The 24,667-nt window shown below is 53.3% G+C and overlaps 8 protein-coding genes and 1 non-coding gene across 9 annotated transcripts; 8 read left to right on the top strand and 1 right to left on the bottom strand.

Annotated features, from left to right (window-relative positions):
- Window positions 1–617: 617 nt before the first annotated feature.
- On the top strand, window positions 618–902 carry K452DRAFT_235198 (uncharacterized protein; the record flags this gene model as incomplete). The annotated part of the gene is made up of 1 exon (XM_033537412.1): window positions 618–902. The coding sequence occupies one exon, from the start codon at window positions 618–620 to the stop codon at window positions 900–902; it is 285 nt and encodes a 94-aa protein (XP_033393586.1).
- Window positions 903–2,676: 1,774 nt separating this feature from the next.
- Window positions 2,677–2,747, top strand: K452DRAFT_t139. Its single transcript has one exon. It is a non-coding gene; the product is annotated as a tRNA-Gly (tRNA).
- Window positions 2,748–3,075: 328 nt separating this feature from the next.
- On the bottom strand, window positions 3,076–3,384 carry K452DRAFT_339532 (uncharacterized protein; the record flags this gene model as incomplete). The annotated part of the gene is made up of 1 exon (XM_033545309.1): window positions 3,076–3,384. The coding sequence occupies one exon, from the start codon at window positions 3,382–3,384 to the stop codon at window positions 3,076–3,078; it is 309 nt and encodes a 102-aa protein (XP_033393585.1).
- A 4,587-nt stretch (window positions 3,385–7,971) lies between these two features.
- On the top strand, window positions 7,972–9,494 carry K452DRAFT_312008 (uncharacterized protein; the record flags this gene model as incomplete). The annotated part of the gene is made up of 4 exons (XM_033543499.1): window positions 7,972–8,002; window positions 8,023–8,220; window positions 8,276–8,651; window positions 8,708–9,494. The coding sequence occupies 4 exons, from the start codon at window positions 7,972–7,974 to the stop codon at window positions 9,492–9,494; spliced, it is 1,392 nt and encodes a 463-aa protein (XP_033393584.1).
- Window positions 9,495–12,999: 3,505 nt separating this feature from the next.
- On the top strand, window positions 13,000–14,539 carry K452DRAFT_203713 (uncharacterized protein; the record flags this gene model as incomplete). Its single annotated transcript, XM_033536070.1, has 2 exons — window positions 13,000–13,544; window positions 14,422–14,539. Coding segments are annotated over 2 exons (663 nt in total), but the record flags the coding sequence as incomplete, so codon positions are not given.
- Window positions 14,519–16,109, top strand: K452DRAFT_339526 (uncharacterized protein). The gene is made up of 6 exons (XM_033545308.1): window positions 14,519–14,861; window positions 14,938–15,100; window positions 15,191–15,207; window positions 15,257–15,275; window positions 15,343–15,447; window positions 15,491–16,109. The coding sequence occupies exons 1-6, from the start codon at window positions 14,539–14,541 to the stop codon at window positions 15,905–15,907; spliced, it is 1,044 nt and encodes a 347-aa protein (XP_033393582.1). The 5' UTR covers window positions 14,519–14,538; the 3' UTR covers window positions 15,908–16,109.
- A 2,426-nt stretch (window positions 16,110–18,535) lies between these two features.
- Window positions 18,536–19,262, top strand: K452DRAFT_361645 (uncharacterized protein; the record flags this gene model as incomplete). Its single annotated transcript, XM_033546438.1, has 2 exons — window positions 18,536–19,141; window positions 19,218–19,262. Coding segments are annotated over 2 exons (651 nt in total), but the record flags the coding sequence as incomplete, so codon positions are not given.
- A 1,466-nt stretch (window positions 19,263–20,728) lies between these two features.
- Window positions 20,729–21,886, top strand: K452DRAFT_361644 (uncharacterized protein; the record flags this gene model as incomplete). Its single annotated transcript, XM_033546437.1, has 1 exon — window positions 20,729–21,886. One exon carries the CDS (start codon window positions 20,729–20,731, stop codon window positions 21,884–21,886), a length of 1,158 nt encoding a protein of 385 aa, XP_033393580.1.
- Window positions 21,887–23,038: 1,152 nt separating this feature from the next.
- On the top strand, window positions 23,039–23,979 carry K452DRAFT_312003 (uncharacterized protein; the record flags this gene model as incomplete). The annotated part of the gene is made up of 3 exons (XM_033543498.1): window positions 23,039–23,223; window positions 23,280–23,537; window positions 23,595–23,979. 3 exons carry the CDS (start codon window positions 23,039–23,041, stop codon window positions 23,977–23,979), a joined length of 828 nt encoding a protein of 275 aa, XP_033393579.1.
- Between the last annotated feature and the right edge of the window lie 688 nt (window positions 23,980–24,667).

Genomic DNA, 24,667 nt, shown 5'->3' with positions numbered 1-24,667 from the left:
CTCGTTATTTGATGGGCGTTGACTTCCGAAGAGTGGGTTGACTGAGGATTGGTTGAACAAGGGAGAGAACTGTGTTGCGAATTTAAAAGCAGCTGGGTTGATTAGTTACTACGCCTATGGTCTCCTAACATGCCATTAACACAAATTATAATGGTTGGGGGTACTGCCCAATGCTAGACCTTCTCCGGGTGGTAACGGCGAGCAAACGCTGCCCGTTTGAAGTCAGCCTGTTAGTTTACAATGCTTCTGACCCAAACAAAGATTTTGGTGCATTCCAGTTGCAATGCAAAGCCCTTAAAGTGCAATTCGATGAGGAAGGGAGAGCGATTTACTGCTATGCTGCTCAGTGTTACCATTGGCAACAGCTGAAACTGCGCAGGCGGAGGCGTGGGAAGGCGGGAAGCAAAGAAGAAGGCAAGCCTGCCAAATTTGCTTGCCTATAAATGTGATCCGGGCCCTCGCCATTGGGCAGGCGCCTTTCGTCGCCAAAGTCGCACCCCGACACTCCCCAAAACCTTCTCCACTCGCCATCCCTTCCATGAACGACAGTCCATCACCATCTGCACCACACGCTCACAGTCAAGCAGATGAGCTTAGTCGCACTGATGCGCCTCCTCATGAGGAGGACAAGTCTGTCCTCAGAGAAGGACGTGAAGTTCATTCTCGACACCCTGGTCAATAGCAAGTACCTCACCCGTTTCACGTTCGTGTCCACTCCGCTGACAGCCTATGCAGGTCTGTCCCGCCTTGAGTACCGTGGCTACGACTCTGCCAGTCTCGCCGTCGATGGCAACAAGAGGAATGAGGTTTTTGCGTTCAAGGAGGTTGGCAAAGTCGCCAAGCTGAAGGAGCTCATTGAGACCGGGCGGCTGGGGAAGACATCCGATGAAGGATCACATTGAGACCAAGAGGCCCGACCTGACCAAGGTCTTTGACTCGCACGCCGGTGTCGCCCAAACCAGGTGGGCTACCCACGGTGTTCCTTCCCGCGTCAACTGCCACCCCCACTGCTCCGACGCCAACTGGGAGTTTTCTGCCCGGCTTGGTGGCCGTTCCAAAGACCAGGGCATCATCAAGAAGCAAACATTGTTTGAACTCAAGAGTTCTCGGCCCGTTCCTGCTGTTGCCGGTAGGCTGAAGGAACCAGACTTGAAACGCATGTGGGAACGGGAGATTGGGCTAGGAGCCACTGTGACAATTAAGGAATCACGTGGTACGCCAACTATTAATCACATCATCTATAGCCATCTTGCTGACACGATCGACCCTAGACTCCATTGTGAGCCACCCGAAGGCCAACAATCGCTATGCCTACGGCAACCAGACCGCGCAGATTAAAGATTTCAAGTCCGGCTGAATCTTCAAGCTTTCCGCGAGACGATGAAGCAGCACCAGCGTAAGTCCCTTCCCCTCGTACTCGAGCCAACGTTGACAATCGCATTAAGGCTGCGATGCCTATCCCAACTGCGCACCAACGCGGGTCCCAACCAATCCGGCCGCATGGCGGTGCCGGCCAACATCACTCGGGAGTTGGCTGCTGAGACGAGCGCTGCTTAGCGAGGCGACGGAGACGCCGAGACGAATCGGAAGACTAAGGAGGAGGTGGTCGGGTCTTGAAAGGTTCTGAGGTTGCCGAGATCAAGGACGAAAGGCTGCCAAACTGAAGGAGCTCATTGAAGGGGAACGATAGGATATACCACATGGAGAAGTCGTCGCTCTGCTTAGGCATCAAAATAATTTTTTAAACCTCATTTCCATTCATTATGTTGCTCATCAATGTCCTCATAGACCACCTGTAACTGTTTTGGCACCCCGGGCCACACGCGCCCGCGATCCCCCCTATAGCAGACCACTATTCGACCTGCAGCAGCACCTTTCCACCATAGTTCCTTGCAGTCAGCAACCCGACATGGCGTGAACTGATGAAACAACCAAGTCGCGACTCCTACTCCCGCTCGCCGCCATGTCTGCCTCAGGCATCAACACTAGCCTTGCCTCGTCCCTCCCAGCATCCATCAGCCGCAACGCAGAATGCAGCTCCCATCAATTCCTCTCCTTCCTATCATTTGTACCAGCTCCAGCATCATTCACGCCCGGTCGCACCACCCCATCGCGACGTCACACACACACACACACACACACACACCCTCCTCCAACACCCTACACACTCCAACCCCCCTCTAACCCATCGCACACCCCCCACCCCCACCCCACCCAACGCGCAACAGCCAACAGCGCACAGCAGCACAAACAGCGCAGTCAGAATAAGCTTCCCCGCCGTTGCGGCGCCGTTGCAGATCGACCTGCCGCATTGGTGCGCGTGTGCGCTGGTACCGAAGGTGGCTAGGCCGTGCAGGGCGGGTGGGGCTAGGGCATGACGCGAGGGGGCGATTACGTACACTGGGCTGTTGCTTTCGGCGGCGGGAGGTGCGAGGTATCAGGTGGGATGTTGCGAGGATTGGACGAGAGTGCTGAGGTGGAGCGTCGGCGCGATGGGGGCTGGGTGGATTTGTGCGATTTTTTGGGAGTGCGAATGGATGGATGCGTGTGTGCGCAGGCTGGGCGGGCGGGTGGCAATGCGCGGGAGCGAGGCGCGAGAAAAATCTTCGTACCCAGCAAAATTTTCTGTAATCATTAAGCATAATTGCAATTAACAATTTTATCAACAACAGAACAGCATCAGTGGTTTAGTGGTAAAATCCATCGTTGCCATCGATGGGCCCCGCGTTCGATTCGCGGCTGATGCATTTCTTTTTGAAAATTTTTGGCGTGGGCTTGGGCCGTGCGCAGCGGGCTGCGGCGAATTGCAAGCGAGGCGAGGTGGCGGGAGCCGGCGCTGCGAGCTTTTGCGACTTGTGATGGCGATGCAAGGTGTGTGTGAATGTGCTTTGTTTTGTTGTGTTTTGTTTGTGGGTGTGGTGTGTGGTGTGTTTGTTGGCGCTCAGGGAGGCCAGCGTGGGCCGCGGCTGCGGCTCGTGGGACGGTGAACAAAAACTGTACCTATTTCTTTGTTTGAGGGCCGATAACTCTGCGCCCTTAAGATGTTCTATAATGCGTCCTCACGGGGTCTGCCCTTTATTTTCGAACTTGGCTGACAATGTTTTTAAGAGCGCGACCTGAGAAAATTCTCGTAGCCCAGGCTGGACTCGGCTGAGGGTGTTGGTAGCCCTGTGAGGTCCCGCTCGTGGCGGCCGAGGCGGCAGGCTTGCCGGCGGCGTCGGTGGTCGTGTCGTCGTCCCAGTTAATCTCGTCCTCGGCGTTGGCGGTGGTTGCAACGGGAGCGTCACTGGGCTGGACTTGCAGACGCGCGGCCATGTCAGCCTTCTTGTACGTGTGTGCCAGATTGCGCTGCTCGAAGAGAGCCTCGAGCTCAGCATTCTTCATCTTGGCCTAGTCGCTTATCGTGTTGGTGTGGGGATCAGCAGAGGATTGGGTTGGTGTGAGAGGTCTGAGGGCGATGAGGCTGGCGCGATGCGTTTATCAGCTTGTAGATTTCGCAAGGATGAATGAGGTGAACGAGATGCTAGGTTTTTGGGCCAAGGCCTATCACTGACGACTGGTTACTTCTGAACTTTTCGGATATAGTCTTGGAATGACTTTTGAAATATCTGGATCTACAACAGAGAGTCTGTCCGACATCAGGCGTGGTGCGAAAGCCTTCAGGCAACCCATTGAAGTTCGAGAGAGCGCCGCCGGACCAAAACACCGTGGAGAGCTTTATCGGCATAGTCGTCTCGAAAGCCCCGAGAGTGCCGTACGCTTAAGAGAAGAACCTCCATCTTTGCAATACACAAATCTCCAGAGATCATTGGGCATTGCAAGCCGTACTTTGCATTCATGCGTGAAAAGCATTCTCTTGCTCTTGCGCTTGAAAACGCCTTGGCTCGATGTCCGGTCCGGCTAGTATGTAGTCCAAATTGCCATGGCAAAGACTCCATTATCTTCACGTTGACGAGGGCTTCAGGTCCAGCTCGATTGTCGCGTTTGGCGATGGCTTTGGAGCTTTCGCAGAAGGAGAGCCCCAGAGACGACGGTAGAAAGGATGCTCATCCCGTAATCCGAGTGCTTGGCCGATGTTTAGGAGAAGTGGTTGGGACCAAATTTTGGGTGCTCATTCGTCGCAGGGGAATTGCTTCCGGTTGTGGCAGGGCGAGTGTCAGTTTGTCGCAAAACTCAACCATCATAAAATCAGTCGGCAGTAGCGGAGAAAATGCTTTCGCAGATGCTTGAAGTTGAAAAGGCGGAAGAATGTCACAAAGCTCTTTCTGAAGAGCCCTCGATGGCCAACTTTCTTCGTTGTCCCCAACGGACTTGAATTTTTGCCCTCTGTGACCTTTTCGTATGGATTCATTGCGGCTTTGCCTAGCTCGTAAAAACAGATGCTCCCAAATTCAGGCTGTCCCAGCCGCAAAGCCTTTTTCGGAGCAGAAAGGAGCCGAATCCGGGTCTCTTGTGTCTATCCTTGAGCGAAAGGGTCGGTTTCTATGCACCTCCAAGATTTTAAGGAATCAGGAAGCTGCCAAGCTGGTGTGGACCTTTGTTTCGCGGCGGACAAAGAACGCCCTTCACACCGGCAATCGCTTTTTTTCTGTACTGTAGTGGGCTTGCTTTCGTGGATCCCCTCATTGGTAGGTGACGTGCAGTCAGGCATTGGTAGGTATCGGGAGATTTTGGACCTGTAGGAGTGATTGTCTGCTTTGTCGGGATCACAGCTCGAGATAAGGGCAATACACTAGACGATGGCCTTCTATAAGAGGGTTGAGTGAGTGGGATCTGGCTAAGACTGTTCCGAAGCTCCCGTTCTGTTATGCAATTTGATATTAGCTTCGTCTTTGCAGGCGGTAGTGCTACTCACACTGCATCGTAGAGATCCGCTCCCTGCCTTCGGCAGAGTGACAGGGACTTGCACTGAGCCCACTCCGTACCAAGTCCAAAAGCCGCTCTCCAGGCGTGGAAGACGCAACGAAACCGTGTTTGCACTCTTCTGCCGCGATTGCCGAATTCGCTCTAGCGCCGACCTCGCTTAAGGCGGTTCTTGACCGTCGCCCCACAACCCTTTCTCACCCACCCCCCCCAACACTTCTCAACCTCACACAACGCCATTGTCGACACAGTCCACGTGCCGGCGCACCTACTCCGGCTTCCTCACATAAGTCGGACTCTCGGTCGAAGACATCTTCGACCACTACGTGTTTGTGAGTTGTGAGTGCGTCACCTGCCTTTGACCATCCACGACTGAAGCTACTGATCCAGACAGACACAAACACGGTACCGGCCGTGACTTCGGTCGCGACCATCCACGGCCAGCCCGTTGCTGGTCGGAGGTTGAGGGGATGCCTGCGAGGGCAATTTCCCCTCGATTGCTGTTCACTCCGGTGTCAGCCAGGAGGAACGGTATGGAGTAACCCTTTCGGCGACCGTCTTCACTTGTTGACTTGGACCCAGAATTAAACGCTACATCGCTGGCTGTCGAGATGATCACCGAGAGGGGGCAACTTCCCCTCCATTGCTCTTCACTCTGGTATCGGCCAGGATGAAAGGTGTGTAGTCGCCTCGTTCTTTGTCTGACTTCGTCCGCTGACCTGGTCGTAGAATTAAACGCTACAATGGTCAAGGTCAGGCGTACATCCCTCTTATTATCTACGGCGACCCTGGCGTCGGCCAAGAGGAAAGGTGCGCGACAGCCGTGTTTTTTGCCTTTGACATCACTCGCTGACCTTCGCGTAGAATTAAACGCTGCAAGGAATTCAAGAAATTCAACAAGCGTATCTGCGTTGCCACCGCCCTGCCTCTACAAATTCCCCAACTTCTGTACACATCTCCATTTAGACATTCAACATGTGCTGTATTCGTTTTCTGCAGAATACCGTGGTTGGTTGGCGGGACTTGGTAGATAATTGGCATTCAAACATTTAATCAGAAGACCTCTCCCACCTTTTCTACACTTGCCTCGGTGACACCGCTGTTAGGTATTAGATCTGTAACAACAAAACCTGCCCATTTGCTCGACCTTTGACCCTCTCCGCCGACTTACAAAGCCATGGGAGCCGATGCGATTTAGAATGTAGCAAGGCTGACCTCTCAGTATCCGCGGCATTGCGATAAAGCGAGAAAGCGCAGGCCGCATGCGTCGTACCACGGGTGATTGCGACAAATTATCACAATATTGGGCAAGTGGTCAACATGTGGGAATGTGGCAGGTGTTTCCGGCTTTCTCTTTTGAGTCCTGCTCGGTAGCTTGGACTTTGCAGCTACTGCGACTTTGCAAAAGTATCACCCATAATGACTTGATATAGTGTATGCATGATATGCGCTCGTATGTCCTGGCTCCTCAGGTGTATCTGAGTTCTTAAATGCAACCGTCGTCAAATGTATGATTGCGAGAGTATGCTTTGGCTGCGTGCACCCGACGTATGATAGCGTCACAGCAACACGCAAACTCAAATCCCAGGTCTCTCGACCAGTGCAAACTGTAGAACCACGAGAGAATACTGCAAGCCTCACGTTACGGTCCGTGGCAGCTGGCCCTGCAAAAGCGGCTCGTTGTTGCCTGGAGACTGAACCGCCGACACATGGTTGCTAGCAGGCGGCCGCCGAACCTGTTACCGGTGCACTGGGCCGACCGCACCTACATATAACCGTCCAGCGAGAATAGTTTTCGCCTTCGGGCATTTGGTCAATTTGAAACGATACAGAGAAGATTAGCATGGCCCCTGCACTAATGATGACACGCTTAATCAAGGAGAACTACCAGTTTTTTTTTTTTTTTTTGCCTTTTCTGGAAAACTCACGGACTGGGTGGGCCGGTGTTCGATCCTCGGCTGGGTGGGGTGTGGGGTGGCCTTTTGGGCGGCGGCGCTGGCGCTGCTGCAACTGCTGCGACTGCTGCTGCTTTTGGCAGGTGGGCAACGCTGCTGCCGCTTTGCGCGGAGCTTGTCCCGCCGCCAAAGCCATGTGACTATTGCAAACAACAAGGACCGCAGGGAGGACTGGAGGAGCTTCACAATCCTGTACGTCTGAAGTGCGTGCCAGATCCTTTACCTCAGTCTTCTACGTAGTTTTTATTACCTTTTTTTACATGGGCCTACTCTTCAACACTGGCTTCTGGATTTTTCGACATCTTAATATCTCTTGCTTTAGTGTCTCCCATGGTTACAATAGCCTTTGTTCCTGGCCACGTACAAACATTCGAAAAGCAATCAAGCACCTACTACACCACTACAAACGTCTTTCATGCACGTGCAGTGAGCAAACAGCAAGCCGCAGCGAGGCTGCTGGGAAATCACTCGTTAGCAAACCCAAACATTCATTTTGATTGTTTTCTTTAATTTCCTAAACGTATAAAAGAGCAGCACGGCACAGCTTTGATAGATCTTTATTCCATTCACTTCTACTCATTAAGTCACACAATAAATCACTAGACGCCGTCACTCAACCAGGTCGTCGACGAGGTTTTCAAATTTTTTTTCTTAGAACTATTCCCACAAAATAGAGCGTATTTTTATTAAGCAGTGTCCGGAATCCTATGGAGTACAACCCAATATTTAATATTAGTTTACCCACTTCATAACACCTGCCATGGGGAGAATATATAGATATTTGTCTCTCATTTCCTTCTCTCTATCAAAGATTCTCGGCGGCTTCGAAGCGGTGATGGAAAGGCGGCAATATTTTAAGACTCCATAATGGTTTCCAACGACACCATTGGGGAGCGGAGGGCTTGTGAAGCGGAAGGCAATCCTAATCCGGTCGTGCAAATGTATGAGGGGGAATGTATACGCAAGAGACAACCAATCACCATACCCTCCACCTCGAAATGTCTCTGGTCTTATACATCTAAGTGTTAGGCGCGGCTTGAGGCAGTTGGCGGAGCCTGAGATCGGCAGCGACATGGCCGAAACCGTCGGTAGTAACGCCAAGTAGGCTCTAAGGAGGGCGAGGGTGGAATTGGTAACTGCACGTAGGGCCACGATGACGGAGGAGGCGTCTGCTGGTTCGCCGGGTGTGACTGCGCAATAGCAGCAGCCCCCGACTCAGTCACCTACTCACTGTCGCTTAGCCTAAGCGATTTCACTGCCGCGATGTATTATAAACCCCTTTCTTCTACCACTTCTTTTCCTCCTCATTTTCCTGCGCAGGCCCAGACCCAAAGGACACTCTACCATTTCCCCGAACCTCAACCAACCACTCTACTTATACCCTTCATCAAGCTCTATACCGGTAATTCCGTTCACGTCAACTACTTATTGCAATGGCAATGCTTACATCTTGTTAGAAAACTTTACTACAGTCGCAATGGCTCACTCTACCCACCGCCGCCATGTTTCCCTCGGGGATGTTCGCTCTGAGAACGTCAACGACGTCGTTGGACACGCCTCCGAAGACACTTCTGGCACTACTATGCCCCCCACTAGCCACCGCCGCCGCGCAACACTAAGCTCGCTTGACGTTCGCAACGTGAACACGGAGGCTGACAACAACGGCACCATAGCACTCGCGGTATCCTCTCGTGAAAACACTCGTCCGGGCAGCCACTCCAACAACCTCAATGCCCCTCCTACAACTGGTCCACATGTCGGCCTCAGTCGCCAGCACACGGCATCAACTACGCTTCTGGGTCCCGCATACCTGGCCGGTCAGTACGTTTCGCCGTATGTGTAATTGTGTATCAGCAACATCCGGGAATGCAGATGCTAATTATCAACAGGTACCCAGTGCAAATTGCCGCTGCTGTGCAACAAGGCCACGGGAACCAGGACCGCCAGCAAACCCCTGGCCCGGCTCCACAGCAGAACACGGAGTCGGATGGTGAGCTGTTCTGGCGCTTATACCGTGCGCCATTCCACACCGCCTCGGACAACATCGTGCAGGAAGTCCACCTTCTTCAGCGCAGATTCAACGCTGGGCATCAGCTTGCGTTGAGCAATTATCGCGAAGTCCAGAGGCTGCAGGGCCAGCTGGCAGGTTCGGAGGGCAGGCACCAGAGGATCCAGGCGGCGCTGAACACGGCACAGAGGTGCACACAAGAGTGCAAGCGACTGACGGACGAAATCGCCCGTCTCACCACTGCCACACAAAACGATGTCACTGGCCAGGAACGCAGGCCACTTCGCCCGGGCCAAGCCGACATGCCCACCGCTCGCCCAGCAGGTCCCGGCGCTCACATACTGCGCCGACGTGGTGGTGATCGCCAGAACCCGGGCGATGGTGGTCGCTACCCCCTCGAACTTCTAACGGCCACCCCCAACATGATGCTCCAGTCCCTGGATCCCATCCTGCGCAACACACCTCCCGGCCAGCAGATCGAGGCGGCGCAGCCTGAAGAGAACCTCGAGCGTCACGGCAGGCCGTATCCCTACAACACCTTGGAAATCTTCCCCGCCCCGGAAGGTTTCATGTATTACAGGGGCCCGGGCGGTTACGTGTGGCACGGAATCGGGAACATGCCCCCGGTTCTGGGTGAGAGGGCGCCTCCTGGCAACGCGGGCGATTAGGCCGCTGTCACTCCCACCATACAGCCACGCAACGACAAGAATTGGCGAAATGGGGGAGCTTAGCAGGCTTGCGGGGAGCAGTACATCAGTCTTTAGATAGCTCGACTTCGTCTGGCGGATAGTGGATTCTTTGCAAGAAAATCAAGCATTAATTATCAATACTTAAAACTCCAATGGGCTTGTACGTGAGACTTCGTGGTTGACCTGACTGTTGGGAAATGGGAAAACAAATCATCGGGATTTGCGCAAACTACTATAATGATAGGATATTTGTTGGAATATATAGGTCACTCAAACCTGCGCATCAAATGCGCGGGCCCGCCTTTTGGTTTAACAATATTTGATACCGAGTAGCAAATTATGAAGAGTGGCCTTCCGCTCTCAGTTCTACGCCTTATATCGAATTCCTTACGTAAACGTTGCGAGCCAAGTAAAAGATATTCATGTCGTACACCCACAAAATAGCCAGCCCTCGTTGCGGCGTTTCGCAACAAGGACTTATGCAGTATAGTATGGGGTTGACTGAACGCGCGTGTTTGTCAATTCTCTTTAAAGGCACACCTCATTGTCTTCGAGAAAAGATTTACGTATTCAAGTATATTTATAAATCCTCAGCGCAAACGCATTCGCTCATGGGCTCCCAAAATTGCCACTGGACGGAGAAGTCCGACGCGGCACTATAAACATTGTCCCAATGTTTGAAAGGACCTTTCAGCATGGGACCGTCGCAGCGTGTTACGACGTGGTAGCAAACGCAGCCAGAACGTGGTAACAAATTTTACAATGCCCTTCACGCCCAAGACGAGCTGTCTTTCTTTATAAACGTCTCTTCTTCAGCTGGCCTGGCTTTTGCAAAGTTCTGCAACAGTTCTCGAGAAGCCTTCCGCGTAGTGGGCATTTAATCTGCTGGTTTTCCGGCGGGTTTTTGGTCACTGTCACAGTTCTTCTCGACGCTCGACCGCGAACGCGTACGCGAAAACTACTGACTGTCTACGTCTTTGCAACTCACTGACAACACTCTTTGTATTTCAACCCGTAACGCAACGCCAAAATGAGAATCAAACTGTACTTGAAGGAGGACAGAGAGCGGCAACAGGGCTCCAGCAGCACGGCGCAACCATCGCAGCCCGCGCAAGATGCTCAGCCTGCCCAAGATCAGCCTCCACAGGCTGAGCAGCCCTCACTTCCCACCCAACCTCAGCAGCCCGATCCGCCTGCTCAACTTGCTGAACCCGCTCAACCTGACCAGCCCGAGCAGCCCGAGGAGCTCGGCCGCGGCAAGCGCGCGCGCCCGTTCATCGCGTCGTACAACGTGAAGGAGATCGCCGGCACGCGAATCCACACGCCGACTAAGTACCACGACGGCACCTACAAGCGCAAGAGTGGCAAAGGCCCTGTCGAGCTCATCAACAAGCCTCCCCCTAGGACTACTAAGAGGAGCAGGCCCTCGAGCAACTTGGCTACCGAACCTGTCATGGACGCCGGTGGTGAGGATGAGATGACTGAGGATGCGCCAGCGCCAGTGGATCCAAATCCTAACCGTCTGAAGAACCCTATGGATGAGTACTTTGACTTGTTCAGAGCTGTCTTGGAGGGTGGGAACGCGGCTCAGCAGACAGCGCCATCGACTGCCCTCAATGGCGATGAGGCGGCTGCCGACGTCACTAACAACAATGTCACCAACAACGATGTCACTGACGCAGACAGCGACGTCTCAATGACCGACATGAACGACGCGCCAGAAAACACTGACGCTGTCATGGCCGATGTCGACGACCCGATCACTGCGACCCAGCAGTCTGTCACTGAAGAAGCTGCAGGTGAAGCTGAACAGGACGAAAACGCCATGGAACTGATTCCCCAAGCCAGTCCCGCTACTCCACCTGACAGTGAGACCGAGCTGAAGCAGCCAACGCCCCCAGCGAAGCATCCGCTGAAACGGCCCAGGAAGAACGCCAAAGCTGGACCTGACCCGAAGAGAACATACGCCAGCACGAGAGCCACCGTTCCTCAGGGTTCGGGCAGTCCAACAGCTGTCAAGAGCCCGACACCGCCCAAGCCCCCGAAGAGAAGAGTCTCCGGAAGATCGCGCAAGAGCCAATCCACTGCGGGCGCGACTGGTGCGGCTGCTGTCGCGGACAGTGCCACTGGTCCTACGTCTTCGGCTGATCCTACTGCTCAGGTTGAGCGCGTTGTTGGCCGCCCGATAGCACGGCTGCGCAAGAAGGCTGCGGCCCCAAGCCCTCAGACGTACACTACGGATGCTGGAACTGCCGCTGCCACCACTAATGCGGCTCCCGCTCCCTCTGATGTGCCTACGCCTGAGAACGAAGAGACGGCTCGCGACGCTCCACCCGCAAACGCAGCCACTGTTCCCGAGTCTACTGCGCCTACGCCCGAGCATGAGCAGGCGCCTCGCGACACTGCACGCGCAGAGGCGACCGTTGACGCGGCTCCCGCTCCATCTGCCGTGCCGCAAGCCACTTGCGACACCGCACGCGCGAGCTTGACCGCTGCGCCCACTATCACCGGCGCTGCACCCACAGAGACGCAGCATCTACGCAGGAGCACGCGCACCCGGCGCGCCCCTCCAGACGTCGAAGCAGCACGGGTTGCTGAAGCTGCGCGCATCGCCGCCGCCGCAACACGTCAAGCCAACCGCCGCCCGCGTTGCCAGCTCTCGCCTCGGCAGTTCGTGGGCTACTACCTCCCCGACGACCGCATCCCGTTCGTCATACCCCCACGCTCACCGTCCGCTGAAGCCGCCCTTCGCAACCGCATGGGCAGCATGCTAGGTGCTTTCACCAGTGCCAACAACTTGGTCGTCGACACCGACTCGGACAGGCTCGGCTACATCGATGCGGATGATTTGGAGAGGAGGAGAGCAGCCATTGCACCGCAGGATCCGCGCGCCTTGTACCACATTCGGCATATGGATGAGCAGAGGCGCAGTTTCGCGAGACGGCGGAGAGGCCCGGATGATCTTGCTCCGCTGGATGAGCAGGAGATGGCAACGGTCGAGAGGATGTTGCGGGAGTATGGGCTCCCGGATGCAGAAATCAACACTGCGTCTCCTGATGCGATGGAGGGTGTAGAGCAGGCCCAGGGCGAGCAGACACGCGCTGTTCATGGCTGTTACACTCAGCTGTCTGTGGAGTGTGAGCACTACCGCAATCTGACGGCGTCGCGCGAGCGTTTGTCCCAACAAGGCCAACAGCAAGAGCCTCAGCAGCCGCAGGCCCCGACAACGCGTCCGCCAAGCACACAGCACAGTGAGTCTGACCACGATGAGCAAGAGCACGGCGAAGTTGAGACTTCCACTAACGCAACGCCAGCAGCCAACTACCAGCGTGGCGACGACTTCTGGAGTGACCTCCCGCAGCAGGCCGCTATCATGGTAGAAGAAGTCTACACGAACTTTGCCAGGAATGCGACGCCTGCGACATCTGAGAGAGATGCTGGTGAGCAAAATAGCGACGAGGAAACCGGCGACGACGAGGCTGCCCAAAGCGAAAACAACGCCGAGAGCCAAGAGTCGGACCAGGAAATGCAGAGCGGCGACAAGTCTGCCGACAGTGAAGGAAGAGCTGAAGACAAAGAGTCCAGCCAGGAAGAGCTGCGCGACGACTCGGACAGCCAGCAAGAAGAACTCGCGGACCTCAGCAACTGGGCGGGCTTCAGGCAGCACCGTCTCAACACACAGCGCCGCCGCGTCGAGCAACAAGGCGAAGGTGCGCGCACGCCGCCCTCTGGCCATGAGTCCTCTTCCGACAATGCAAGCTCGAGCGAGAGCCCTGCTCACCAGAACCAGGAGCATACGATTGGTAACTCTGACGACCCGATCGATATCTCGTCTCGCGAGCCCACTGAGAGCCCGCTCGTGTCGTCGGACTCAGAGGACGAGTCACACCCGAGCACGACACAGCAGGGCCAGCAGGTCATTGTCAACACTGGCGCCCAAGAGCAAGACAACAACAACACTGGCGCTCAAGACGACGCGACCACGACCTCTTCTGGCGCCCCTGGTGAGCCCACTGAGAACCCGACCATGTCTTTCGATTAGGTCACGTACATGCTAGAAACCGACGCAGCAGAGCGCGAGAGGCTCAGGCCACCCAGATCCTCGGCTTTCTACAGAGCTATGGGCAGCAGTTTCGGGGGCTTTGCGAGCTAGTACACTGTACGGCCGGTATGCGTGTGGTGGATTGAGTTTCCTTTGTTATTTGGCTTTTGACTTCGAGTGTGTGCTTTGGCTTCTTTCACTTCTGAAGGTGTGCTTTTGGCTTTTTACTTCTGAGAGTGTGCTTTTGGCTTCTGAGGCTGCGATTTGGCACTTGTGTTTGGAATCGGGTTTGATGGTTAGATTTGGATTTGCAGCTGTAGCTTGGTTCTTTGGTGCGGTGCTAGAGCTGGGATGATGCTAGAGCTGGGTGGATGCTAGAGTTGGACGTAGGAGAGAAAAAAAGTAATAAACAATTCTATAAAATTGGGTTTGAGTGGCCATGATGTCGAGGAGCTGTGGTGTTTGTGGATGATTGCTGACTTCATGGGCGTAGGGCTTTTGGCGAGGTTTTTTACCAGTGCACAGGATAAATGAAAATTACTTTGAAAAGGTTTTCAATACTTAGGGGAGCCGAGAGAAATGTTTGCTGCCATGCGAAAAGAACCCCTTTGATTTAAAACAATTAAAAAATAGCTACGTTAAAATGCTCTTGCAAACAACCCAGCATTAATGGTTAGTAGGCAGAGCACAAAAGGAAGACAATCATAATAAGAAAAAAGAGTAAAAGGAAAATAAAAGTTATAAATTATATTTACGGTTCGCTCGACGGGAGTTAAATTAGTAGATAAATTCTTCAGAATAAAATATAAATTTGCTACCTCTCTAGAGAGAATCGATGAGAAACAACGTATGCTCAAGTACTAGTTTCCACAGGAAGAGAGAAGATAACTCCGAGCCCAGGACGAAGAGAACTAAAACAAATACATTCCCCTCGTCCAAGAGAGTTCAAATTCCAGGGCCAGGACGCACGATGCCACCAGGATGCACTGCAGCCGCAAGGCCCGGCGCAGCGCAAGTCGCGTCTCGTTTCGGTTAGCGCAAAACGGGAGGCCTGCTGTCGCTGCCCCTTCCTCTCGCGCCGTCACGATCCCTCCCCCCAGGAAAACTCCACCACACGATCGCCAATTCCTCCGCATTCTCCTCATCGAGCGCGAATGGCTGGCATGGCACAGCGAGGCAAGAAGGCTCTCAACCCGGGCCCGCACAGGGCCTAGAAGACTGCTATCCAAAACCATCTCCCCGGCTGTCCATTGTGAGACAGCCGGGCAGCCCGGCCTCATACGAGGCCACAGAGCCCTTGGGCCGTAAGTCAAGATCTATCACTCCTTTCGCTTTCAAGTTTTAAGCTGACATGACATGCTTGCGGGACAACGGCCCCAGCACAGAGGCCCTTCGGGGCCTCCACGGTGGACGACTCCACCGGCAAGATCAAATTCAGCCAGTAAAAAGACTCTTTGTGCTGGCAGAACCATGCCAGCGGGGCTGTAAGAGAACCCCAGTCACGTACGGGCTGCCGCCCACGGGCGTCAACAACAACCAGCTCGTATGTAGATCGGTTTGAGGAGAATAGGCAAGTTCTAACAGCCTTTAGGTATGGACCATGAAGCGGACAGGTCTAACCTTCACCGACTAGGATGAGTACATCAAGAGGTATGTCAATCCTCTCCACTCAAATGCTTCAGCTACTGACAATCGTTAGGATGGACTATTATCGCACGGTACGTTGCCTTCGGCCACAACTGGCATCTTCCTCAGTGTAATAGCTCGAGCTGACAGCACGACCAGAAGCAATTCACAAACTTCATCAGCGACCAATCTGGTTTGACTTTCTTTGATGCCTACGAGGCTACGAGGCGACGAGACCGAGGTAGCTCGCCAAACCTAGTATTTGTAAGAGCCAAAAGCTAACAATGCAAAGACAAAGAACTTACAGTGGTTGAGCAATTGCCTCCGCCTGCCTTGCGCTTTCAACTCCGATACCATCACCGTGGTCGCGGCTATCCAGAGACCCGCAACAACCCAGATGGCCGCGGCCAGCGGCCACATCTACCTGGAAAGAATGCCCCGGGACAGTTTAAAGATCACGATGGCAGGGCTACTTATCGAGTCTTCCATGGCGCCCTCGACCACCGTATGCCGCACTGGCATCGGCAGCAGCCTAATCGTCAAGACATCCACATCGGATTATCCCGATTCAGAGCGTGGCCCAGTTCCGGGCAGCACGCCCGAGGTCCACAATGGGCCGTCGGTCTTTTTTTCTGTCTCAATATTCATTACCATCACCACCACCAACACCACCACCAACCGCTATCCATCACCACCTCTCGCTCCCTATTACCACCACCACTGACACCGCTTCTTCCACCATCTCTACTCCACCGCCACAACCAACCAACACAATCTTTACAACAACACCACCACTAACCACCGCCGGCGCCGCCTCGCCATCCCCACCGTCCCTCTACCAACGCCAACGCCAACGACAACAACCACGGCCTTCCCCATCCATCATCTACGGCTTCTACCACGGCCAACACCACCACAGTTGTTTCGACCATGAACTGGTCACACCACCACCACCAACAACCATCGCAATCATTAACCCACTGCAACCAACCTCTGCGTATGCCACCTCTCCCACCATCTGTCTTCAATTTTCAGAAACATTAAATGTCTCCTCCCCCGCCTTCCTCTCTATCTCTTTGACAACAACAGCAACGACAACAACAACAACAATGGTAACAACAAAGACCGCCGTCCTCACCCTAAATCGACATCTTCCACCGCTACCAACGGTACAATCCCGACCACCTTTCCGCCGACCCTTTATACCACCACCACCAATCACCACTATCTCCTCCCCTTCGTCGTCTCCCAACCCACGGAGTATTTAAACTCAGAAGTTAAAACGCTTTATTCGCCAACACGCTCCTAGTATATCTACCAGGCCACCGCTTTCCCTTCTCCTGTCTACACAGGTTTTTCGGCCCAGCAGTCGGCTCCTTAGACGGAGCAGCAGCCTAGCGGGCTCCGCAGACCGAGCAGGAAGCTCGTTTCGTACACTCTCTCTTTCGCACCTTCGCCTAGGTATTTTCAGCGTTCACAATTCAGTCATGCTCGTGACGTCTCGCAACCAGGCGAGATGATGGCGGTTAGCGCAGGGATTTGGAATGGGGTTTTAGGAGGGTTCGGTACTTAACGAAGCAAAGAGAACAGGGATGAACCTGAACTGAGGTTGAGGTAGGGAACAAATCATGAGTGCTAGAGCCGAGAAGGGAAATTGTTTTTCTTTTTGCTAAGCATGATAAAGGGAGGTAACACATCCAAACGCGAAGACTATTGCACGAAGTTTATGGATGAAAACAATCTTTGGCCAGCTTTATTTACAAACACATGTGTTGGATTGAATGGTTGAAACCGTGCGAGTAAAGAGAGAACGCGGCTTGATTTTGAAAGAGTGTCTGGCAGCGAGCTTTATATACATGAAGAGGTGGAGTAGTCATGTGCTCGCTTATAGAAAGTAATAGGGGAGTAGCAGGGTGTTGAAACAACGAAAAAGCAAAGTGAATATAGAGAATAATGCATGAAGAAATTTGTTCTGATAGTCCAACAACATGTAATCTTTCTTTTCTTCTTTTCTTAACCTTTCAAATTCTCTTGAACGCCCAGTAGTTTTCCCATTTCACCGACGTAAATCTCAAGGCTTCACTACGCGCAAGAAATCAACGCACTACACCAAACTCGCCCTCTCCATTCGAGCTCAAAGGCACACCGACTTCATCTACTAGTTAACTACAACGGCGCCAGCACGTCAGTTGTCGCTCTATTATATTCACCCACGCCATCTACGACCGCAGTCGTACGCTCAACGAGATACGCAGGGTCTGTACGTTGCCTCCCCCACACCAACACCACCACAAGAAGAACCTCTTCCCAGCTCCTCCCTATCCAAGTCCACCCCGCGCGCCTTATGCGCCGCCGACACCAGGCTGTGCTGCACAATGCGGAGCCTGCATAACCTGCAACACTCTCCGCCATTCTTGACTGCTGGCGCCATGCCTCTGTTCTTTTCCCTTTTTCTATCTCCATTGTGTTCGGTGTTCCCCTGGCAGCCGACACGCGCCGAGCGCAGCAGTGCCGGCTTGGCGGGTGCAGCAGCGCCATCACTGCCACCCGAGATTGCGAAATGACCTGCACTGGCGTGGCACCGGATGCCTGAGGCAACGGCGGGCGCGCGGCGGACGGGGTGCGCCGCGGGGTGCGCGGGCGGGTGAGTGTGCGTGTTCGAGGACCAATGAGGAGAATGTGAAGTGAGTGGTCCCTGGCCTGCTTTGGACTCTTCGAGTACTATAAGGGTGCGGGGTTTGGTGGTGGTGGTGAGGGGAGCGGGGGAGGAAGGGGGGAGGGAGATTTTGGAAAGAGGCCGACGCGGAGAACTACGATTTTCTCGTAGGTAGTAGAGCTCAAGCAAAATCAATGTTGTAATGGATGGAGACTTGTTTAGATTTTGTCATTTCGGTAGTTATATCAAAACGCGTTGCGACCTGAGGCTCGAGATTGTGCTGCCGAGTTTCAGCTTCAGCGACTACGATTGATCGGGGCGGCAAGACCCCCGAATCAGCGCAAGAACAAGACACCAAGAACCAAAACCACCACGACAAACACATCCATCATCCCCATCCTCAAACCCCAAAACCGCCCCCAAAACCGCCTCCCCAATCCCAGGCACCAGCCTCCAGCGCCCAAACCCCCCGCTGGCACGTGCGCACCCGTCGCTCTCGCGTCTTCGCCACGCCTAGGCAGAACCTTGTCCTCGCCACCAACCCCCTCCCAACCGGCCCTGCAACCCTCAACCCTGCATTCACAGCCTCGATACCACAGCCACCTCTATCGAACGCGTTCATTCAGGAATCAATATTCGAAATTCGGGATCGGGCTACCGAGAACGAGGCACTAGTCGCTTTTGGGGTATTTGGGCATGAATCGCCGACGCGCCCCGCCTCGCCCTCGCAACCCGCCGTCGTTGAGGCGCGAGAACGCGGCTGTGGGGGTGGAGCTGGCGGGGAGGATGGGTGGGGTTGATGAGATGGTGGACGGTGAGGAAGAGCGTGGAAGGAAAGAGAAGACTGCATTTGGCGGTTTTGCAACAGCTGGAACTGGCAGTGCCGCTATGAAGGACGCGCGGGACTCGGTACCGGCGGATACTATGGATGGCCCTGTGACGCAACCGGACCGGGTGACAGAGGGAAAAGAGCAATGGAGAGATAATCACGGTCGGGATGGCTCTCCACCTGCGACTGAAAACGACATGAAGGAGTCGAGAACATCAGCAGGGATGGCAGCTGCAGCAGAAACAGCAAAACGACAGACCACCTCTATCCGCAGGCGACCTCGACAAGATGCCCTGAAGCCATCAGAAGCTTCCAATGCGGGCCACAGCCGCAGTTCCTCGCCAGATGAACAGCCCCGGCCCGCTATACCGAATCCGTTTTTCGACCATTACCCGTCTCCCCAAAGCCCTGCACGACGAGATCTGGGACGCTATGGAAGTCCTTACGATGGCTCCCGCGGACCACGATTTCCGGTTTGTGTTTCCACTGTTCCACGTTCTTCTTCCCAATCATTGAACCAAGCAAGCAGTACTCAACTGATGGCTTTAGGATCCTGCTCTACCGCATAGTTTCCACCGCCCTGGACCATCTGCACCAAATTTTCGGCCTCAGCCACTTCGGCATCCCCGACAACAGCCACATAACCATGGCCGTTGCCGAGCACGAAGCCATGATTGAGGACTTCAAGGGACCATGGAAATTCCCGCAGAATTTTCCACCATCTTCAACGATTACATTACGCGTTCGGCTCGGATGGCTGCTACAGCGACGTGGCCGGATGATAATGACACGTGTCTCAAGTTGGGCCTACCATGCGGCCACGACTTTGCGGCATTTGCATTTCGCAAACCGCGCAGTGGGTGCATTGTGCATAGGTGAGAGAAGTCGGATTGAAGAAGAAAGAATCATCGTGCCTCTTAGAACGTTTGGGAGATGAGATGTTGCAACAAAGGCTTGGAAGGTGGAGATACGAGTGACAAGTGTCAAGTATGTCGACCAGACCGCGAAAAAGGGCTTCGATGGTTAGTGGACGGCCGAATTCTGTGGTTGGCGAGAGGGCAGCTGGCACGTCTTTCAGTCTTGGTTTCGCGTTGTAAGGACCCTGAGACTTTTGCTCAAGCCTCAAAGGCGCAAAGCTAACCATTGGATAGAACGAAGCTCCCACGAGTTCGGTCGGTCGGCCTTTTCCGGCTCTTACGGTAAATATAATATTTGACACTGACATCTTTCATCATCTTTGATCATCTTCTCTTTGGTTGTGGCATGCATGTGATTCATTACCGTGTTTAAATTTTGCCTGATGTTATTCTTGGTCGGTTCAGCTGACGTCAAGACAGATATCGTCTTTGTCCGGCTGCATCAGCAAACAGATGTAAAGCCAACCCGCACACAAAGGAGCAACCAGCAATTGCGTACCTAGCAAACCATCTGAAGGTCTCCAAAAGGCTACTGGACACCGTCACTCAATCAGCTTGGTAATCTAATTGATTAAGCGCAACTCCAACTCGGAAGATTGCGCGACCACCAAAAGGTGTATAACTTCGATTATATAAAGCACAACATCACCAAAACGACCTTTCCTCTTTGCCCAACCTTCTTCTTCGTTAACACGTTCATGTTACAATGTTCAGAAAATCGCCATTCATCGATGATGATGATGCATCTGGGTCTGGCAGCACCTCTAGACTTTCCACCTATCAGAATGTTCAAGGAAGAGTCAAGAAACTCGTGCCTCAACGGATACATACATCCTAGGCGCTCTTTGTTGCTAAACATGCCTGCACTTTGCCTGATTCGGGTATTGATTGGCCGGACGCGTTCGCCGGTGTTAGAACTTAGGGGTCTGGTCGCCTCAACAACGGTAAGGTCTGATTATAGTTCTGCCTGGTAGTTCGCCTGACGGTATAAGATGTCCCCTATTCCTCCCTATAGGGTCGCTCTTCTGTATTTTAATATCTCTCTAACGCTTTCAGTCAACGATCAAATCGACTCGCAGTTCTTTTAAATACAGCTGCTAGCAACCGTTGACAACTTCTCGAAAGCTTTATAAATCCCTCGACATGGACAACTTCTACTTTGCCCTCATGAACGTCCTTGAGGATGAAAAGGTTCATCAAGAGGGCCCTCAGTTCCTCTACAAGCACAACAACATCAAGTACTATGACGGCGGAGAAACGGTAGTATACAGCATCAACGATGGACCAATCATCTCGCGCCCTATAGCGCGCTCTGACTGGACAGCGCAAGACCGGCGGGACCGGCTCTACCACATCACCACGACCAACACGAGCGACTGGGACATGGTCACTCATCCCTCGCTATTCCCCTCGATGAGGCGCATCCAAAATGAGTACGAGGAAGACGACTGCCAGTTCCTGCTTGACCAGCGCCTAGGCAGGGCCATTATCGACCACCTAAACTTCCTGTACCCGACCCTGCCGACCGAGGAACTGCGCGATACGTGCAACAACTTCATCGCGCTGCTGCGAGAGGTGCCGCATGGACGCCACCTCGAGGTCACGAACTACGTGGGCGAGCAGATCGGAGCGTTGATGCCCTACATGAACGCCAATTTCCTCACTTCGCACCAACGAATGACAACTGACGAGGACATCAAGCGCATCACGAGTCCTGTGCCGCTCGAGGACATCTCTGCGTTCGAGGGCACCAAGATCTGCGATATTTGCGCTGACCATTATGGTGGCGAGTCCAGGAAGCAGAGGAGCGGTCTGCAGCCGGGTGAATTGCACCCGAATTCTCCGCGCCGCGGCCGCTGTGGCCATGTCCTTTGCGTTGGCTGCTTTAGGAGATTGTTCACTGAAGCTAAGGTCCCCTCGTGGGATACTTGCCCTTACTGCAGGCAGTCTTTCGGCGTCCTCGAGGATGAGGACGAGGTGTCGGAGCGTGACCAGGAGCGAGAAGAAGAGGGGGACCAAGAGCAAGAAGATGATGATGATGTGCTCGCGTGGATTCAAGAGCAATGGCAAGAATCAGAGGAGGAGGAATCGGAGGGGGAGCTAGAATCAGAGGAGGAGGATCAAGAATCAGAAGAAGAGCAAGAACAAGAGGAGCTAGAATCAGAGGAGGAAGAGCAAGAAGAAGATGGAGATGTGCTCGGGTGGATCCAAGATCAGGAGCTAGAGCAAGAAGAAGATGATTTTGTTGACCAGTGGATCGAGGCGCTCTGTGAATATATGGAGGCTCAGCTTAGGCGGTGACTTGGTGGCCGGTTTTTTGTTGCGCGAAGTTTTGTATGCGGCTGCTGGAGTCTCTGCGTACACTTCTGTAGTTTTTTGCTTGATTCAAGTGGGCTAATAAAATATACTCACATGCCCTGTTTTTCCTGTCTTCGATGTTGTAGCAATTCAATTTTTCGCCCTCCCTGTTCGAATCCCATCACCATTTCGTGCACGTGAGTGATGCTTCCCCTTTATTGGCCGCATGAAAAGTAGCAAACAGCAAATAGATTACTAGCAAACATTTCTGGCACCTAAAAAAGGCCACTACATATCCTTATTCAATCCGCATCGCGATCCGTTGACCGTTCTTCCACATATTATGAGCATCACCACCCCATGCACGTACGATTCGCCCCTATAAATCCTATTGAACACAACACCTATAGAGGCTACCTACCACGGCGATGACGTCGACAAACCTGATATTTTTTCTGGCGGGCGCTTTCGGCCAGATCTGGAATCTTCTAGTGTTCCCCGTGGCATCTCCGTACTTTGGTTAATGGTTCGTTTTAGTTTTGACGACCAGCATCTACCACCGTTCAACTTCGGCTTTGGCACCCGTTTCCTGCCATCTGGCTCATCCAGGGTCTGACTGGTACCGTCGCCTGCCGTTTTGCGTCTGGTACCTAGCGCGTTCGAGTTTTGACGGCTCTTTTCGCTCGTATATAAGCTGCCGTCCTGTCCGTCACTGAGCGGAATCATCCATCTCTCTTACTTCCCACTTTCGAGACCGCCACGAACGCTTTCAAGCTTCCAACGCCTCTGGACTTCGCTCCCAGGAACACATCCATACCGACTGGTAAGATCTCTGTTCCCTGTATGCGGCTTGTAACGGGCGCTAATACTTCTTTTTGACAGCGCACACGCCACTCACCAAGCTCTTTCACAAGACTTCCCGCTCAGGGGTACTGCTGTAGTGACTGGTAGGTTTTCACTTTCCTGACCCTGTGTCGTTCCCTGCCGCTGACGCTTCTAACAGTGCACTCACCCACCTCTTTCACGCGATTTCACTGCGACGTCACGTCTGTGCGGAGCACCGGCTTGCGACCGCCGCCGACTCTCGCGCGCAAAGTCTTCGACCCTCAACCTCCAACAACTTCAAGGAGCTCCTTTGCCTTCAACATTTCCAAGATGTCGCTCGTTTTGCAGAACCCTCTCGTTGCCGTGCAGTTCTACGACCTTGTGTACCGCCTTATCCCAGACGAGTACCCTACCGTCGCAGCTCTCTCTACCGCGTATCAGGATGTCGATGTTCCTGTTGTGGTGGGTAGACTTTCTGCCGAAGACATCTTCGACAGTTATGTCGTCCGTGAACAGTAAGCGCTCCTGATAATACTAATTCCCAAGGTATGATGCTAATGATGGTCACCAGGATGTTCACCGACTTCATCGAAGACGGATCCAGGTGGATCGTCAGGACTAACACAACCGGCTGGGAGGTTGTAATGACACCCGAGATGTTCATCATCGGTTTCGGGTCCGTTGTCGATAAACTCCTGGAGACCTACTTCGTGCTCGCCTTGAGGGCGTACATCCCTCTCATCTTCAGAGACATCGAGCGCCGGGTCAAGCCTGCCGCGATAAAGCTTTTGGATATGTTGGCGCCCGTCGAATGCGGGCAACACCTACGGTAAGCATCAGCATGGCCCAAAGTTGACGATCGTCTTTACTAACAAACACATTCCAGCTGCACACCAGAGATCGCAGGACTACTGAAGACCGTCTTGACGCAGGTCGACTTCGACCTCTTCAACCACATCCTCGTCTACATGCGAGTCGCGCACGTCATGGGGTTTACAACCTACCCGACCGACGCCGACGTGCAGAAGCAGCCTTACTGCTTCTGCGGAGAGGAAATTTCGGTCCATCCCGATGGCCTCAAGTCGATGGCGGAAGAGAAGAACCTACACGCCAACGACATGGCCTTGTTCTTCCCTGGCAAAATCTGGGATCGCGTTGTCCGTCTTCGTTGTGGCAATCTGGTTTGCTTCAGTTGCATCAAGAACTGGATGGCCGAGACTTGTGCCCAGAAGCGCTTGGAGTGCCCGTACTGCACTCAGGCGCTTGACTGAGGTGTTCCTGGTGCGATGGAGGATGAGTAACTTTTGTCTACGTTACTGTATGGGTGGAAGTTGAGTATGCTGGACTTCAATGAGACGTAATGATGGGTTGCAGTATTGGTCTAAGGTTTTGATTAGTACATTGATCTTATAATGACTACAGAATCAACACGAATACTTTGACTTTGAGTACCTGCTGCCCATCTCCGATCAATATTGAACTTGCTTGCATGAAACGAATTAAACTCTGTCAACCATCACCACCATAACTATATTATCTCGCTTAGTACGAACCCTGTCATCACTTTGCTTTTTCAACATCATGCCATTCTCTCCTATTAGTGGAACGATAGTCACCTTTCTACCAAGGGAAGTGGTGTATTTAAGCAGACAGTTTCACTCAATTCAATGCGACAGCAGTGTCCAGCTTTCTCGCACTGTTCAACAAACTCCCATGGAGAACCCTCGTATGTACCGCTCAAGGGTGTGACATTGTGCAAAATAAACAATGAAACTGAAAAAGGCCCTTTTTTTTTTAGTGAACAGAGCTTTGATCTCGTGAAGTGCTTAATTTAGTTACTCTATCGTAGAATGGCTGCATGTGTTATCGACTATAAGCTCCAAACCGGTTACACCAATGGTCCGAGAAGGGCTAGCGCGGTCGTCGCTATTTGCAGTCAAGGGTTTCTTTTCTTCTGCC

The sequence above is a fragment of the Aplosporella prunicola genome (assembly GCF_010093885.1).
Source record: "Aplosporella prunicola CBS 121167 unplaced genomic scaffold K452scaffold_26, whole genome shotgun sequence".
NCBI classification, from domain to species: domain Eukaryota; kingdom Fungi; phylum Ascomycota; class Dothideomycetes; order Botryosphaeriales; family Aplosporellaceae; genus Aplosporella; species Aplosporella prunicola.
The sequence above is the reverse complement of the archived record's forward strand: the minus strand, read 5'-3'. Positions and strand labels throughout refer to the sequence as shown.